At 49.9% G+C, this 13809-nt stretch overlaps 1 protein-coding gene across 13 annotated transcripts in view; it reads left to right on the top strand.

The window, feature by feature from the left end:
- C10H16orf96 (chromosome 10 C16orf96 homolog) overlaps window positions 1-13809 on the top strand; it is a 35319-nt gene that overhangs the window by 12839 nt on the left and 8671 nt on the right. For 8 of the 13 annotated variants that reach the window (XR_016022587.1, XR_016022585.1, XR_016022592.1 and 5 more), the window contains exons 2-12: window positions 154-258; window positions 1424-1504; window positions 1716-1802; window positions 1933-3421; window positions 5058-5143; window positions 5463-5573; window positions 8081-8203; window positions 8337-8411; window positions 8850-9014; window positions 10936-11054; window positions 11799-11861. Coding sequence is in view for 4 of the 13 variants with exons in the window: in XM_088801279.1 (XP_088657405.1) it covers window positions 154-258; window positions 1424-1504; window positions 1716-1802; window positions 1933-3421; window positions 5058-5143; window positions 5463-5573; window positions 8081-8203; window positions 8337-8411; window positions 8850-9014; window positions 10936-11054; window positions 11799-11861 (2504 nt within the window). In the remaining 9 variants the exon portion in view is untranslated. The remainder of the gene's footprint in view (window positions 1-153; window positions 259-1423; window positions 1505-1715; window positions 1803-1932; window positions 3422-5057; window positions 5144-5462; window positions 5574-8080; window positions 8204-8336; window positions 8412-8849; window positions 9015-10935; window positions 11055-11798; window positions 11862-13809) is intronic. The other 5 variants (XR_016022589.1, XM_088801280.1, XR_016022593.1 and 2 more) reach the window with 4 other exon arrangements.

The following is a 13809-nucleotide window of genomic DNA, read 5'->3' as shown; positions in this document are numbered from 1 at the left end:
TGGCCTCTGAATATGGTCCAGCCTAGGCCTGGGGGGAGCCAAGAGGACTTTTTGGACCATGGCAGGCAGTCATCAGAGAACTTCCACACTTTACTTGCCTCCTCTCCCAGCCACACTCAACTTCATGTTTTCCCCTCCTCTCTTCCTCTTCAGTCTATGAAGACCCTGCAGGATTTGCTCACTGACATTTACGCACTCAAGGTCAGCGTTGAAACTCTCAGGAAGGATGTGGACATTCTGAAGAAAATGTTTGATAAGGTAGACCCTGCCCAGCATCCTCCAAGCTGGCCATGCTGCTCGGGCCTCTGGTGGTTGGGGTAACAGGGTAATATGGGAAGCCCATTCTTAGTCAAAGAACACAGCCGTGGGGGCAGGAGACGAGGGCTGATGTGGCCCAGCCACCTGGCCCGTCCCACTGAACTCTCCATGGCTTCCACCATGCTGTGCCCCTCACCATCCTATGTTAGGACACCTTTGTAAGTGACAGACTACTTCATTCTGGTGCAGGCAAAATCAGAGAATGTATTGTCTCATTTACTCAGAAGTGCAGGGCTACCTTTAGGTACAGCTGGATCTAGGTGCTCTTACCACACCAGCTTCTCTCTCCCAGAGATCATTTTCCTCGGGTTGGCTTCATACGCAGGCAGGTGCTCCCCAGGTCTTGGCAACTCCAGGCTTACATTTCCATCACCTTAGGAGAAAGAAAACACCTCTTCCTCTTCTATAAAGTTCTACCCACACTGAGAAGTAGAGTAAACCCCACACAGGCCTACGTTCTAGCTCCCTTCGTAGCCACAAGAACATGTTCTAAGTCGTTACCACGATGTGGAAGGACATGGACTCCCTGCAGCGTGAGGCCACAGCTGGGGAGTCAGAGCTGCGCTCAAAAGCCAGCTCTCCACACGCCCAGGCTGCTGTCGCGGCGGAGGTTTTGCAGCTTGGCTCCAAATAGCACAATTTAATGTATCGTCCCATTGCACAGGTCCGTGTATGCATTTGATTGTCATGTGAGAACTTCAGTCTCGGGCTGGGTAGCTCGCATCTGAGCAGAAAGGATACTGTTAGGAAACTGTGTCATGAAAGACTAAAAGGGACCGTCGGACAAATCTGTTTGAGAGACAGTGCCTCCTCAGCTCACCTCTTGGAGATTCTTAATGTACTTTTGCCTGTTAAAGGCTCTGAGAAGTCCTGCAGGACAAAAACCCATTGAGTGCTTTTTAAGCCCAACATTTCCCAAATGTGTTTGCCGAGGGAACCCTTTTCCACCCCTTTCTCACTCTCTGGGAAGCACTTGCTTTGGAATCTGTTCTCCCTTCTCTAACCCTTAGTCACTTAGCACTAAGTCCTTGTATTTGAGCAGTGGGAGAAGCAGGGCCGGGACCAGAACTTGCACCTCTGACCATGCATTTGCCTCGCTTGACAGATACAGCTGGAAAAAAGAGGCTCTTTCTTTGAAGATGTGAAAAGGCAGAACCGGAAGATGGATGAGCTGCAGCAGGAAGTGGTGAGGGCCTCGGCCCCGTCCTCCATCCCTGATTCCCCGACCTCCAGTCCCAGGGGTGCTGGGCACGGGGAGGGGTAAGGAGGGCAACACAGTCTGGAAAGACCCATTTATTTGCAAGTGTGGGGGGCAGTGGGGGCGAGGGAGCCACCCAAGGGCGTCACTTCCTCCAAGTTCACGCCCCTCGTTCCCAACCCCCTTCCTCATCCCCCAGCTTAATCTCCAGACACAGATTCTCGCCTTCCCCAGAGTTGAGGACCTGGTACTCTGGAGCAGCCTCCACAAGGCCACGTCCACCCCGGTAAGTGAAGGAGGATAGAGGGAGCGAGGGGGGGGCCGAGGGATAGAGGGACAGTAAGGGTGAGGGAGCAGGTAGGGTGACCACTGATGGCCTGGAGCAGCCCTGGCCAGCCCAGCCCCCTTTCCTGCAGGGAACTGTTCCACGGGGAGCTGTTCCACTACAGTTGAAGGAATCTGAGCAGTTTAAAGAGCACCTCCCAGAGACTGACCTTCCCCAGACCACCAAGTACCTTGAAAGTGTTGGCCCGGTCTCAGAGGCTGTCCAGTTCCTCAAGCCCTTGGAGATTGTCTGGCAATACCATGTCCCAAAACAACTGCAGCAGGAGGAGTCTGCCCACGCAGTTCCACTCACAGGGGCACAGGGGCTGGGCCAGCCTCAGGTGCTTGAGCCTGGGTCAGAACCCAAGCCGGAGCCGGAGCCTGGACCTGGGCCTGGTTCCCTGCCACGGCCAAAGCCTAAGCCCATGCCTGCATTGGGGCCCAGGCTGGGACCCAGTCTGACACCTGGGCTCACACTAGCATCTGGGCCTATGTTCCAACCTGGGCCTGCCGCTGTACCTGGGCCTGCCCCCGGACCTGGACCTGACCTTGGGCCTGCCGCTGTACCTGGGCCTGACCTTGGGCCTGCCCCCGGACCTGGACCTGACCTTGGGCCTGCCCCCGGACCTGGGCCTGACCTTGGGCCTGTCCCCGGACCTGGGCCTGACCTTGGGCCTGTCCCCGGACCTGGGCCTGACCTTGGGCCTGCCCCTGGACCTGGGCCTGACCTTGGGCCTGCCCCTGGACCTGGACCTGTGTACGGAGCTGGGGCTGACCCAGGCCTCCAGCCCATACCACCAGGAGTCTGGCCTCTGCCTCCAGGAGGCTGGCCTCCTCCCAGAGGCTGGCCCACACCTAGCACTAGGCCTTCCTGGGGCTTAGAGTACTTACAGCGTGGCCCAGGCCAACTGGGCCCCCTGCCTGCTCAGCTCCAGGGCTTCAGAGACACACAGCCGGCCACAGAGCTCGACTCGGCCTGGCCTAATCTACTGCAGTCATGGTCTCGCCAGGAAGAGATGTACCAAAATGGGGAAGAATATTTACGAAACATGAAAATCCTTCAGGACAGAGCCCCCAGGGCTGAGGCCTCCAGGGAAGTCCCCGCCAAGCCCCAGTCTGCCCTTCAGCGGATGAAAACCATTGCTGTCGTTGCCCCAGCTGCTGCTGCCGCCTATGAATCTGCCACGATCTCAGCAGCCCGGGCAGCCGAGATTGCCGCCAGGGCTGTCAAGGACGCGCCTGCCACCAAATTGGCTACCTTAGCAATGACCATGGCTGCATCCGGCCCGTTAGGGGTCTCTGCAGACGTTGTGGGTGCAGGTTCTTTCCGTGGGGCCACAGCCCCCATGGCCTTCACCGATGACATCGAGAAGGAAGACTTATCACAGGAGATTGACTTTTCTTCGCGTGCCGCTGATATGGCCCTGTCCCAGGCCATGCTGGCCGCCAAACAGGCTGTGACCCCTGCAGACAAGAAGAAGGCCATCAGCCACATAGCCCAGATGCCCATTAGGCACGACACCCTGAAAGAAGAGTTTGCCCAGCTGTCAAACAACCTGCAACAGCGCTTGACTTATCTAGGTAGGCCCAGCCTGGCTCCGGGAGGGTGGCAAGGGCGCAGGCCCTCCTGCAGCCTTCGAGAAGCACTTCTTCTCCTTTAGGTGCCCCAACAAAGTCTACATTCTCCCATTCGCCATTCATTCCTTTGGCGTAAGCATTAGCCTCGTACTAGTCTAGTCTGTTCATTACCATGAATGTATAGTGAGGTCTTATCTCAGGGGTGACGGGCAGTTAAGAGTCTAACGTTGGTACTTAAAGAGGAAAAATCACATGTCAAAATTACTCTTGAAAAGCTCCTTTTCAATAGCCCATGAAACACAGGACCGCTGTTCAGCGCTTTGATAAGTCCAGATCCTCCAGAGTGCCCTGAACAGACCCCAGATGAAGCAGTCAGTTTGGGATTAGGAACCGCTGCCAGGCCAACATACGGATCCGTAAAGACCGCAGTTACATTCTGGGTGGCAGTGGCACCAGTAGATTTATGCTCCCATCTCAGGCCCATGATGGGCACATGCTCACTGAGGAGTGGAGGGCAGAGTGGCCTACCCTAGTGGTTTTCAACCTTGACCTCGCCTCAGTGCCCTCAGAGTTTCTGACTCCAGTGTTTGGGGGAGGTGGTGCAAGAATATGCATTTCTAACCCTTCCTGGGGAAATGCTGCTGACGCTACTGGCCTGGGAACCCACCCTGATATCAACTGCCCTGCTCTCTTTAAATCATTATCTTGCTGTTTTACCCTCCGCCAAGTACAATAGTGGAATTAACCTAAGTCAAACCCATGCGCGGCACCTCCCCTGATGGGCAGTGCTGTCCACAAACTTTGAAAAGAGAAAGTAGAACTTAGCATAGCTACAAAGAACTACATTGATCTCAGTGAATACTGGGGCACAGGTAAGAGTCTGACAGTCATGAATTTAAATTGAAAACATAAAGCCTTAATAGCCCAAATTCTACCTCTGACCTGCTGCCATTTTTTGTTAAGAAAACTATAGTTAGGTTGTAAACGTATCTAGGCTGCGATTTTTCATACACTCCTAGCTCCTGTACATTACTTTTTGGCCTCTGTCCGGAACTGGATATAGTGTGCTTTTTTTTTTTTTTTTTTTTTTTACGCCTCTCCTTTTTTGTTAAATCTCCCTTTCTATTTTGTGGTGAGATAATGTACCTGTAAATAAGGTACTTCATAGTTTTGCTCAGGGTCATTTTGGGGAAGGGTATAAATTCCGGAGAGTTTTCCCTAGGCCTGCTCTGTATATTATGATAACCAGGACATACTCGTGGCTGTTGAGCACTTGAAATGGGGCAAGTTCAAGTTCAGATGTGCTCTAAGTGGGAATCATACAGTGGATATTGAAGGCTTGGTACGGAAACAAGAATATAAAATATCTCAATAATTTTTTATTACACATTTAAACAATACTATTTTAGATAAATTGGGTTAAATATTTTATTAAAATTAATGTCACCTGCTTCTTTTTAGATTTTTTTTTTTTTAAATGTGAGTACTAGAAAATTTTAAATGACCTCAGAGACCCCCTGGCTCACAGTATCTCTCTATTGGGCAGTGCTGCCTTCTCGTAACAAAAGCCGGTGGGGTTTTAGACAGAACGTCTTCCCTCATCCCTGCCCCCAACAGCCACCCCTTCCTTTGCTTTCAGTTAATATGGGAATTACTTCCAAGATTGGGACAACAGTGGGCGCTTTGCAAGAAAAGATTGTCAGGCTCCAGAAATCCAGGATGCAGGTCAGTGTCTCGGGCAGAAAGAGCTTTTATTAAGAAGATGATGGCATGAGGCAAGCTGATGGCAGACTCCATGACCCAGAACAAGATGGAGCGTTTGTCCTGTCACTGAAAGGAGGGCTGGGGCAGTGAGTCGGGCCGAGAAAGCAGCGGCAGCCCTGAGGAGGGTTAGCAACTCCCGCTGGCGCCGGGTCCCAGTGGGTGGGTGAGTGTCCTGGGTGGCAGGTTGGAGACACACTGGTTTGGTACATCTTTAAACCCCATCCCAGCCATGGGGACCTCAGAAGCAGAGACCTTCAATGTCTGTGTTTCCCCATTTCAGGAGGAGGAACTCCAGAGGATTTGGGGCCACCAAATAGCGATGATGAAGGATCACCACATCGTGCTGGACAGGGCGGTGGAGAAGGTCCACATCCGCCTGGATGAGTTAAAGGTCCGGAGGGCTGGCTGGGCCCGGGAAGGGCCGCTAAGGGCACTTTCCTTGTTGGGAAATTCAGGCCCTCCCCGAGCTTTCACAGGTGCATGGAAGGCAAGGGCCCCAGTGGCTGTTTTACTGGCAATTGCTTGTACCTAAATTACACTTCAGTTAGAAACAAATCCCACCACCCCCAACACACGCGCGTGCACACACATAAATAGAAGGGTCTGGATGGTGTCCATTTTGTTGACCGCTGGATCGCCTGCACCTACAGAGGTGCCCGGCACAGAGTGAAGGCTCAAGATATGCTGAATGAATCAGTGAATGAATGAGGATTTCCTGCACCAACTGTGACGTTCGTACCTTTTCCCCTAAACCGGCTCGTTTCTGAGCTACCAGCACCGCAGGACCTTTCTGGAACAGCGTAATTACTGACTTGAGAACTGTGGATGCGTGTCCAGAGCACAGACCAGGGACTCACTCCACCTATACCTTCTCCCGTGAGCCTGAGGGGTTCTGATTGCTGAGCTGGACCTCAGGACCCATCCGGTCTGTGCTTTGTCCCAGAGGTGTCGCAGACCTTTGGAGAAGGGATCAAGGTCATTCCCAGTAGGACATGACCTGCCCCCAGAGTAGAAAGAGATGAAATCTCAAACAGAACCACCTGAGGTGGCTTCCATGGGCGGTTCTGATTCCCAGGGGGCTATTGGTGGGATGCATTAGGATGTGGGGGGGCAAAAGGGAAAGACCAAGGCAAGCCCTTGGCGTATCTCCCCTCCCAAGATGGTCACACACTAGTCAGGCCAGAACCCACACAGGGCAACTCGGGCAGGGAAAGAACTCCTACAAGGGGAACCAGTTCTCAGCCTAAGTGCGGGTGGAAGGGAGAGCTTCTGGACCACATGTGGGTGGAGGAGACTAGGGTTACAAGCTCAGACCTTTGTGAGTACCATGATCGGGAAACATCTCCAGGTAACATGGGGCCCTTTTCAATCCTTGCTTCAAAGAGGCTGGGTTGCCATGTCCTAGGGATATATCGGTGCCCTTCCTCCATGGAGATAGAAGCCAGTCCATTCAGCACATCTGATGTGTGCCCAGCATCATCCCCTGCCCTGCATGGGGGAGGAAGGGTCACAGTATCTGTCTTCAAGTAGTCAGGGCTCATTGAGAGAAACTCGAGAGGACAAGGCCAGACCAACAGCACCAAATGCAGCAAGGCCGGCTTTGTCTCTTCCTTCCTGCCCCTGTGCCAACAAGAATTAATTGCTTATAAAAGTTAACCCTGGAATGGGGCTTTTATTAAATATTTCTTAAATGAACATATGCAGGAGATCAGCGTTCCCACCTAGCCTTTCTGGGAGAGAAATGAGGGTTTGCAGACGCATCTGGAATAGCTGTTACTGCTTCACCTGGATGTCTGAGAACGTAACAGGTGGTGCAGAAAATCTACTTATTCATTCATTCAATCATTCAGCCAATGTTACTGCGCCCTCGCTTTTCACCAAGCACCCTTAGGTTCTGGCGATACAGGGGTCAACAAGACAGACACCATCCAGCCTCTTCTGTGTTTGGGGCTGAGTAGTGGTATTTGCATTTTTAATCCAAGTATGATTTGTGTGCAGTAAAATGCCCAAGTCTTAAGTACAAGAGGTGGATTAATTGCCTATTTAGGCACCCATGTCACCACCACCTAGTCAAGATGGAAACATCCGTCACCTTAGAGTGTTTCCCACTAAGAACACAGCAGGAAAGTAGGTGAGGACAGAACTCTTTCTTAATGACTCTGGAAAACATTATTTTCCCTTTGCAAGTGGATGTGTTGGAGCTTTGCATTAATTAGAATTTGGTTCCACTTTGAATAACATAAACCCCCAAATAACTGACTGAAACAAGGTAACTCAGAGAAACAAGGTCAGAGATGGTTGGTCTAGAGCTGGTCTAGACTTCCATTCACAAGGTCACCTCAAGGTCAAGGGTGGCTGCTGGTGCTCTGGTTATTAACTCTGAATTCAAGCCAGCAGTGAAGAAGATGCCTGCCCCCTTTCATTTATACCCCAGTGGTCATGCTGAGCTATAAGGGAGGCTGTGAAATGTAGTCATGATGCTGGAAGGTCAAATGCCAGCTACAAGTTGGGGGTTTGGTTGCTAAGGGCGAGAGGGAGACCAGATATGAAGGGAGAAGTAGAGGCCTGTTTTCAGCTTTGGAGGAAAAGGGACCTCGCCCCTGGGGACATGGCCCAGTGGGTGTGAGGCTCTTCCCAAGCAGGGATGTCATAGGGACGGTCCAGTAAGTGGAGAGAGGGTAGAATTAATGGAGGGAGTTGGTTCTCTGTGGAGTCGTGGAGGGGGATATAAGGGTTTTCCCCTGGCAATGGGGTACAGTGTGTGTGGCATGTAAGTGCTTGGCTGATGAATAGACTGCAGTTCTTACTGGGACCCCATTACAGATCAGAAGAGATGAACTTGCCTTAAACATCTATGGAGCCAAATCATCAGCATTGGTTTGTACTTTCCTTCCTCAGGTCTGCCATCCTGTACAGCCAAGTTCCTATGATGCCACCTCCAAGAGGACAGCTTGTCCCAAGTCCCACGTTCCTCCCTTTCTGATCTGGGCACCTGGAGCCCTGGAGCCCACGCCTTCCCATGTACCCACCCTACCTGCTGTCTACCTGGCCTCATTGTCCCTTTCTGGCACACAGCAGGGGTGGAGGTAAGGGGGTAGATGTTATCCTTAGGGCTTCCAAGGATGGCTGACATGCCCTTTGCTTCTGTTCTTAGATTCTCCAGGCTCAAATAAAAGACCTAGAAATGCAAAAGGTGGACAAAAGTGTGATGGACCAGGAGTTAAAGAAGGTGAGTGAGCAGATTCCTCCCCTCCTGTTCCCCCATCCCGAGCCCCGGCTCCCCTGCCCAGGGAAATGGAACCGTCTGGCCAAGACAAAACCTGGCAAGGGGACTTCGGCGTGTCCTTCCACCTTTATTCATATTGAAAAGCTGGGGAAGCTTCCCAAAAGTTGTCCCCTCAACTCCTATTTTCAGTGACTCAGGATTCATGACAATTTGTTACGTGAACTTAAAAATCATGCACCAACTGCTCTGTCACAGGAAAGCCTTGGCTTAGATCTGACGATTGCGTTTGAGCCACCATAGACACCAGGGTTGAATTTAAGCCAAGGCTAGATGTCCAGGGACCCAAACGAGAAGCAATTGACCAAAGTGGTCTGATCTTCCCCACCTTCCTCCTGCTCTCACCCCAGCAGCCCTGCCTTCCTGAGTTCGTTCTCTCTCTAGAAAGCCGACAAGAGCTCTGTGGCAGGCAAGGCAAGCCGGGTTGACCTGGAGACGGTGGCAATGGAGCTGAACGAGATGATTCAGGGCGTACTAGTCAGGGTCCTGTCCAATGAAAATGACTTGAAGAAGGTTATGGAGCAGCTCAGCAAGGACCTGGGCACCAAGGCGAGTTCCCATGTATAATTTATCACTTGCTGCATAACAAATTACCCCCAAATTTAGCAGCTTAAAACAACAAACATTCGGTTGCTGAGGGTCAAGAGTTTGGGAGCGGCTTAGCTGGGTGGCTCAGGGTCTTCCCTGATATTTCAGTCAAGATGTCCTCTGGAGCTGCTGTCATCTGAAGGTTTGACTGGGGCGGGAGGAACCACTTCCAAGATGGTGCCCTCACGTGGCTGTGGGCAGACTCTTCCTCATCACATGACTCCTTCATAGGACAGCTTGAGGGGCCTCACGACATGGCAGCTGACTTCCCCCAGCGCGAGTGACCCAAGAGAGCAAGACAGATGTAGCTTCTCCATTTATTAGCTAGAAATCTGTAAAGAAGAGCTTTCCCTCATTAACTTGAGTTAATTACCCTGAAATATGGTTCTTTCAGGAAAGACAAGAACAGTGATGAATTATTTCCTTTAATGACCATTTTTCATGGTAAGATATTGATGGAATAGCCACATCCAATACATGGTAGCAAATGAGGGTTTCTATTTTTATCAGTATCACCATAAGTCATGGATTTTGATATATTTAATTTGTTTAATCCATTAAGTTACTATTTATTTTGTATATTTATTTTGTCACTCACGTGGTCTCCGCGTTGGCCTGTGAGCTGGCTTCTGAGCCCTTTGATTTGCACTTCTGTCATTAAATAGTTGTTTTGTTTTCTTAAACAACAACATGTTCCAGTCTTATTGTCAACATTCCCTTCCTCAGACCTGAATTGGCCATATCTCTATGGAGTCCTGGTTCTTTTTAGAGGGAATGATGTTTAGAGACCAAAATCGGGGCACTGGAAGGAACTTTAAAAAGTCAGAAGTCCCACTGTGGAAAACAGTCTGGCAGTTTCTCAAAAAGTTAGACACAGAGTTACCACTGGACCCACCATTTCCACTTCTAGGTATATGCCAAAGAGAAATGAAGACTTAGGTCCATGTAAAAACTTGTACAAGAACGTTCATAGCAGCATTATTCATAATAGCCCTAAAGTGGAAACAACCCAAATGTCCATCAACTGATGAGTGGATAAACAAAATGTAGTCTAGCCATAAAATCAAATATTATTCAGCCATAAAAAGGAATGAAGTACTGACACAGGCTACAACATGGATGAACCTTCAAAACATTACGCTAAGTGGAAGAACCAGACAGAAAAGGCTACGGGTTGTGTGATTCCATTAAGAAATCTATTCTGGGAGTGGCCCGTTGGTTAGAGCGTGGTGATGGTAGCACCACGGTTGCTGGTTCAATCCCCACATGGGCCACTGTGAGCTGCGCCCTCCTTAAAAAAACTATTCTGAACAAAGACTGTTCGGAATAGGCAAATCTATAGAGACAGAAAGTAGATTGGTGGTTGCCTCCTCCTGGCGGGTAGGGGGAAATGAGGGGTCACTGCTAGTGACTATGAGGTTTCTTTTGGGAGTGATGAAAATGGTCTAAAATTGACTGTGGTGATGGTTGCACAACTCTGTGAATATCATAAAAGTCAGTATACTTTATACTGAGTAAGTATGTGTTAAATGTGTGAATGTCAGGTGTCTGGGGACCATTGGAAGAAATGTTTCTCAGGCCTGCAGGCCTGCAGTTGACCATAGGGTTGGTTTTATCATTTGGAGGCAGTAACTGATGCTGTTTCTTTGCCTTGGCTGCTGGGAAGCTCACTTGGCAGCTCCTCTCTAGCAACAGCGTGCATTAGGGGAACGAACCTTAACCCAGGCTTTTGTAGATTCCCCTTCCTTAACCACCTCACTTTTTCTGTTTAATTTTGTTATACTCTGTGTAACTTTGCACGTTGCTACAAATCTTTTTCTGGATTGAGGCAGGGTGTGAATTAATTGACTAAATACTCTTTTCTTCCCTTTGGCTGCTCTAGCTGGTCCACAGGGATTTGAACAATCTAAAGGCAGACATAGATGAGGTCTATCGAATCGTCATGAAACTGCTGATCAAAGGTCTCCGGTTTGACCCCGACAGCGCTGCTGGCTTTAGGAAGTGAGCCCCTCTGGTGGGGGGTGGGGGGTAGAGCTCACGGAGGCTGGGAGACCCTCTCTCCAAGGAGAAAACAAGAAGGGGATCCCAGAGGATTCTGGGAGCAAGAATTCCAGACCTGTGGGCACAGGGAGAGGGGGCGGGGCTTTCCAGCTGGGTGTGGAAAGGGGTTAGGATGGAGCTGAGGGCACTCAGGCACTCAGTGGTGGGCAGCTCTGGCTTTGGCTGGCAGAGGGGGCTCTAGGAGTATATCTGCTCCAAAACCTGATCGCCACAAAGGAGGAAACCAAGGCTCAAAGAGATAAGGGGCCATGCAGAGGGAGCCTGGATGGATCTGGGACCAGAGCCAGGCCCCCTTCCCGCATCCGGACAGTACCCCAGGCAGAGGGACTCAGTGGCCCTGGGGGCTCCTGCCCTTCGATCACCCCTCATGCCCCCGATATCCACCATGAAGGGTAGCTTTCCAGAAGGTCCCTGATTTTTAAATCCTCCATTCTGTTTGGGGCAGGGAGATAAACTACGCACACTTGTACTTCCCACCTCTGCCCTAGGAGGCTGCACATAGGTTCAGCGGGGGCACAGCTGAGCTGAGCTGGCCCAGGCCAGTAGGCGTAGGATGTGGGAGGAAGTCCTGGCCCTGAGGCACAGACAGACCTGCCTGCAGCCTCCCCCAGGCATTGTCTGTGGAAGGCGCGGCCTCACAGGGCCTGGCTGGGGTGCCAGAGCTGACGACTGGATGTCTTCCAGGAAACTGTTTGAGCGGGTGAAATGCATTTCCTGTGACCGGCCTGTGGAGATGATGACTGGCCCGTGAGTACAGCCTCCAGGGGGCGCCCTCTGTCTGCTGGACATACACCACCACCACCACCAGCTCCACATACCCCCCATGTGCCTGTGGGGTTCAGTTATGTGCACATCCACATACATGTTCTGTAGATGTTATTTCATTTGCTCCCTGTCCCTGGGCGGGCCACCATCATCCCTTCTTTCACCAGCCCTGTCTGGTACCCACTGTAGCAGGGACTGAGCCAACTCCAAAAGAGGAAGGATGGAAGGAAACTGGGGAACAGCAGACTTTGAGGTGAAATTAACATAAAATTAACCATTTTAAAGTGAACAATTCAGCAGCCTTTAATTTATTTACCATGATGTGCAACCAGCACCTCTAATACCATAACATTTTTTTTGTCCCAAAAGGAAACCCCAGACTCATGAAACAGTCACTTCTATGCCCCACCCCCTTCAGCCCTTGACAACCTCGAATCTACTTTCTGTCTATAGGTTTGCCTGTTCTGGACATTTCATAGACATGGAATCATGCAATATGTTGTCTCTTGTGTCTAGCTTCTTTCACTGAGCATAATGTCTCATGTATGGATAGACTACACTTTATTGGTCCGTTAATACATTGATGGCCATTTAGGTTGTCTCCTCCTTTTAGCCTTTGTGAATAGTGCTGCTATGAGCACGCATGTCCATACATTTGTTTGAACACCTGTTTCCAATTCTTTTGGGTGTAAACCTGGCAGTGGAAGTGCTGGGTCATATGGTAACTCTGGTGAACTTTCCGAGGAGCCGCCAAACAATACGCTCCTATGGCTTAAGAGCAGGATCTTGCAGGACCCACGGCCTCTTCGGTGCTGGCCTGGCCCTGGTGACCCATGAAGCGCTGCCATGCCAGTCCGTGTTCATGGAGGGGCTGTGGAGCTATATCCAGAGTTTTTCTTTCAAACAACAGATATCTAGTTGCAGCATTGTTTCTAATAGTAAAAAAAAGAAAGGAAAAAGGAAACCTGAAGTGATAAATGAGTTGCAGCACAATCCTGTCAGCCAGTAGAGATCATGTTGTACCGTGTTTCCCCGAAAATAAGACCGGGTCTTATATTGATTTTTGCTCCAAAAGACGCATTAGGGCATATTTTCAGGGGATGTCTTATTTTTTCAATCTACATTTATTCAAATACAGTCAGGTCATCTTCTGGAACATCGTCATAACGTACTAAATGCATCCGTCTGGCTGACAATCTTAACTGGGGCTTATTTTCGGGGGAACATGGTAGACGAACACCATACGATACAACTGTCTGAGATGCAGAAATGTTCTACATCTGCTGTCCAGCGCAGTAGCCACGGGCCACACATGCCTATAGCACACCTGAAAGATGGCTAATGTGCCTGAGAAACTGAATTTGAAATGTGATTTAAATTTGATTCAGTGTAAGTGTAAACAGCCACATGTGGCCAGTGGCTGCCATATTGGATAGCACAGTTGTGGAAGAATATGAATGCCCTGGAAGGATGTTTGCAATAACTTAAATGAGAAAATCAAGTAGTAGGTGTGTTGTGGTCATAGTTTTGTTTTAAAAAAATACACAAACATGGAAAAATCCTGGAAGAACACATCAAAATATGTGTCCCGTAGTCATAGTCCTTTTTTTTTGTTTAGTTGTGCTTTTCTGTGCTTTTTAAAATGCTGGTAATCGATGCATGTTACCTTAAAATTGTACTGTGCCTTAAATACATGAAGTATGTGAGCGTTTACAGCTTGCTAAGTTTTCCCACGTGTGTGCACCTTCGTAAGCACCACACAGGTCAAGAAGCAGAACAGTTCCAGCTCCTCAGAAGGCTGCTGTTTTTACTTTATTGTTATTTTTTCGTTGAGAGAAAATACACACAACATAAATTAGCCATTTGAAAGCAAACAGTTCGGTGGCATTTTGTACATTGACGATGTGGTGCAGACGCCACTTCTAGAACA

Source organism: Rhinolophus sinicus, chromosome 10, assembly GCF_057876585.1.
Source record: "Rhinolophus sinicus isolate RSI-liver-muscle chromosome 10, RSI-T2T, whole genome shotgun sequence".
Taxonomy (NCBI): Eukaryota; Metazoa; Chordata; class Mammalia; order Chiroptera; family Rhinolophidae; genus Rhinolophus; species Rhinolophus sinicus.
Note: the sequence above shows the minus strand (reverse complement) of the source record. Positions and strands in the feature narration are given on the sequence as shown.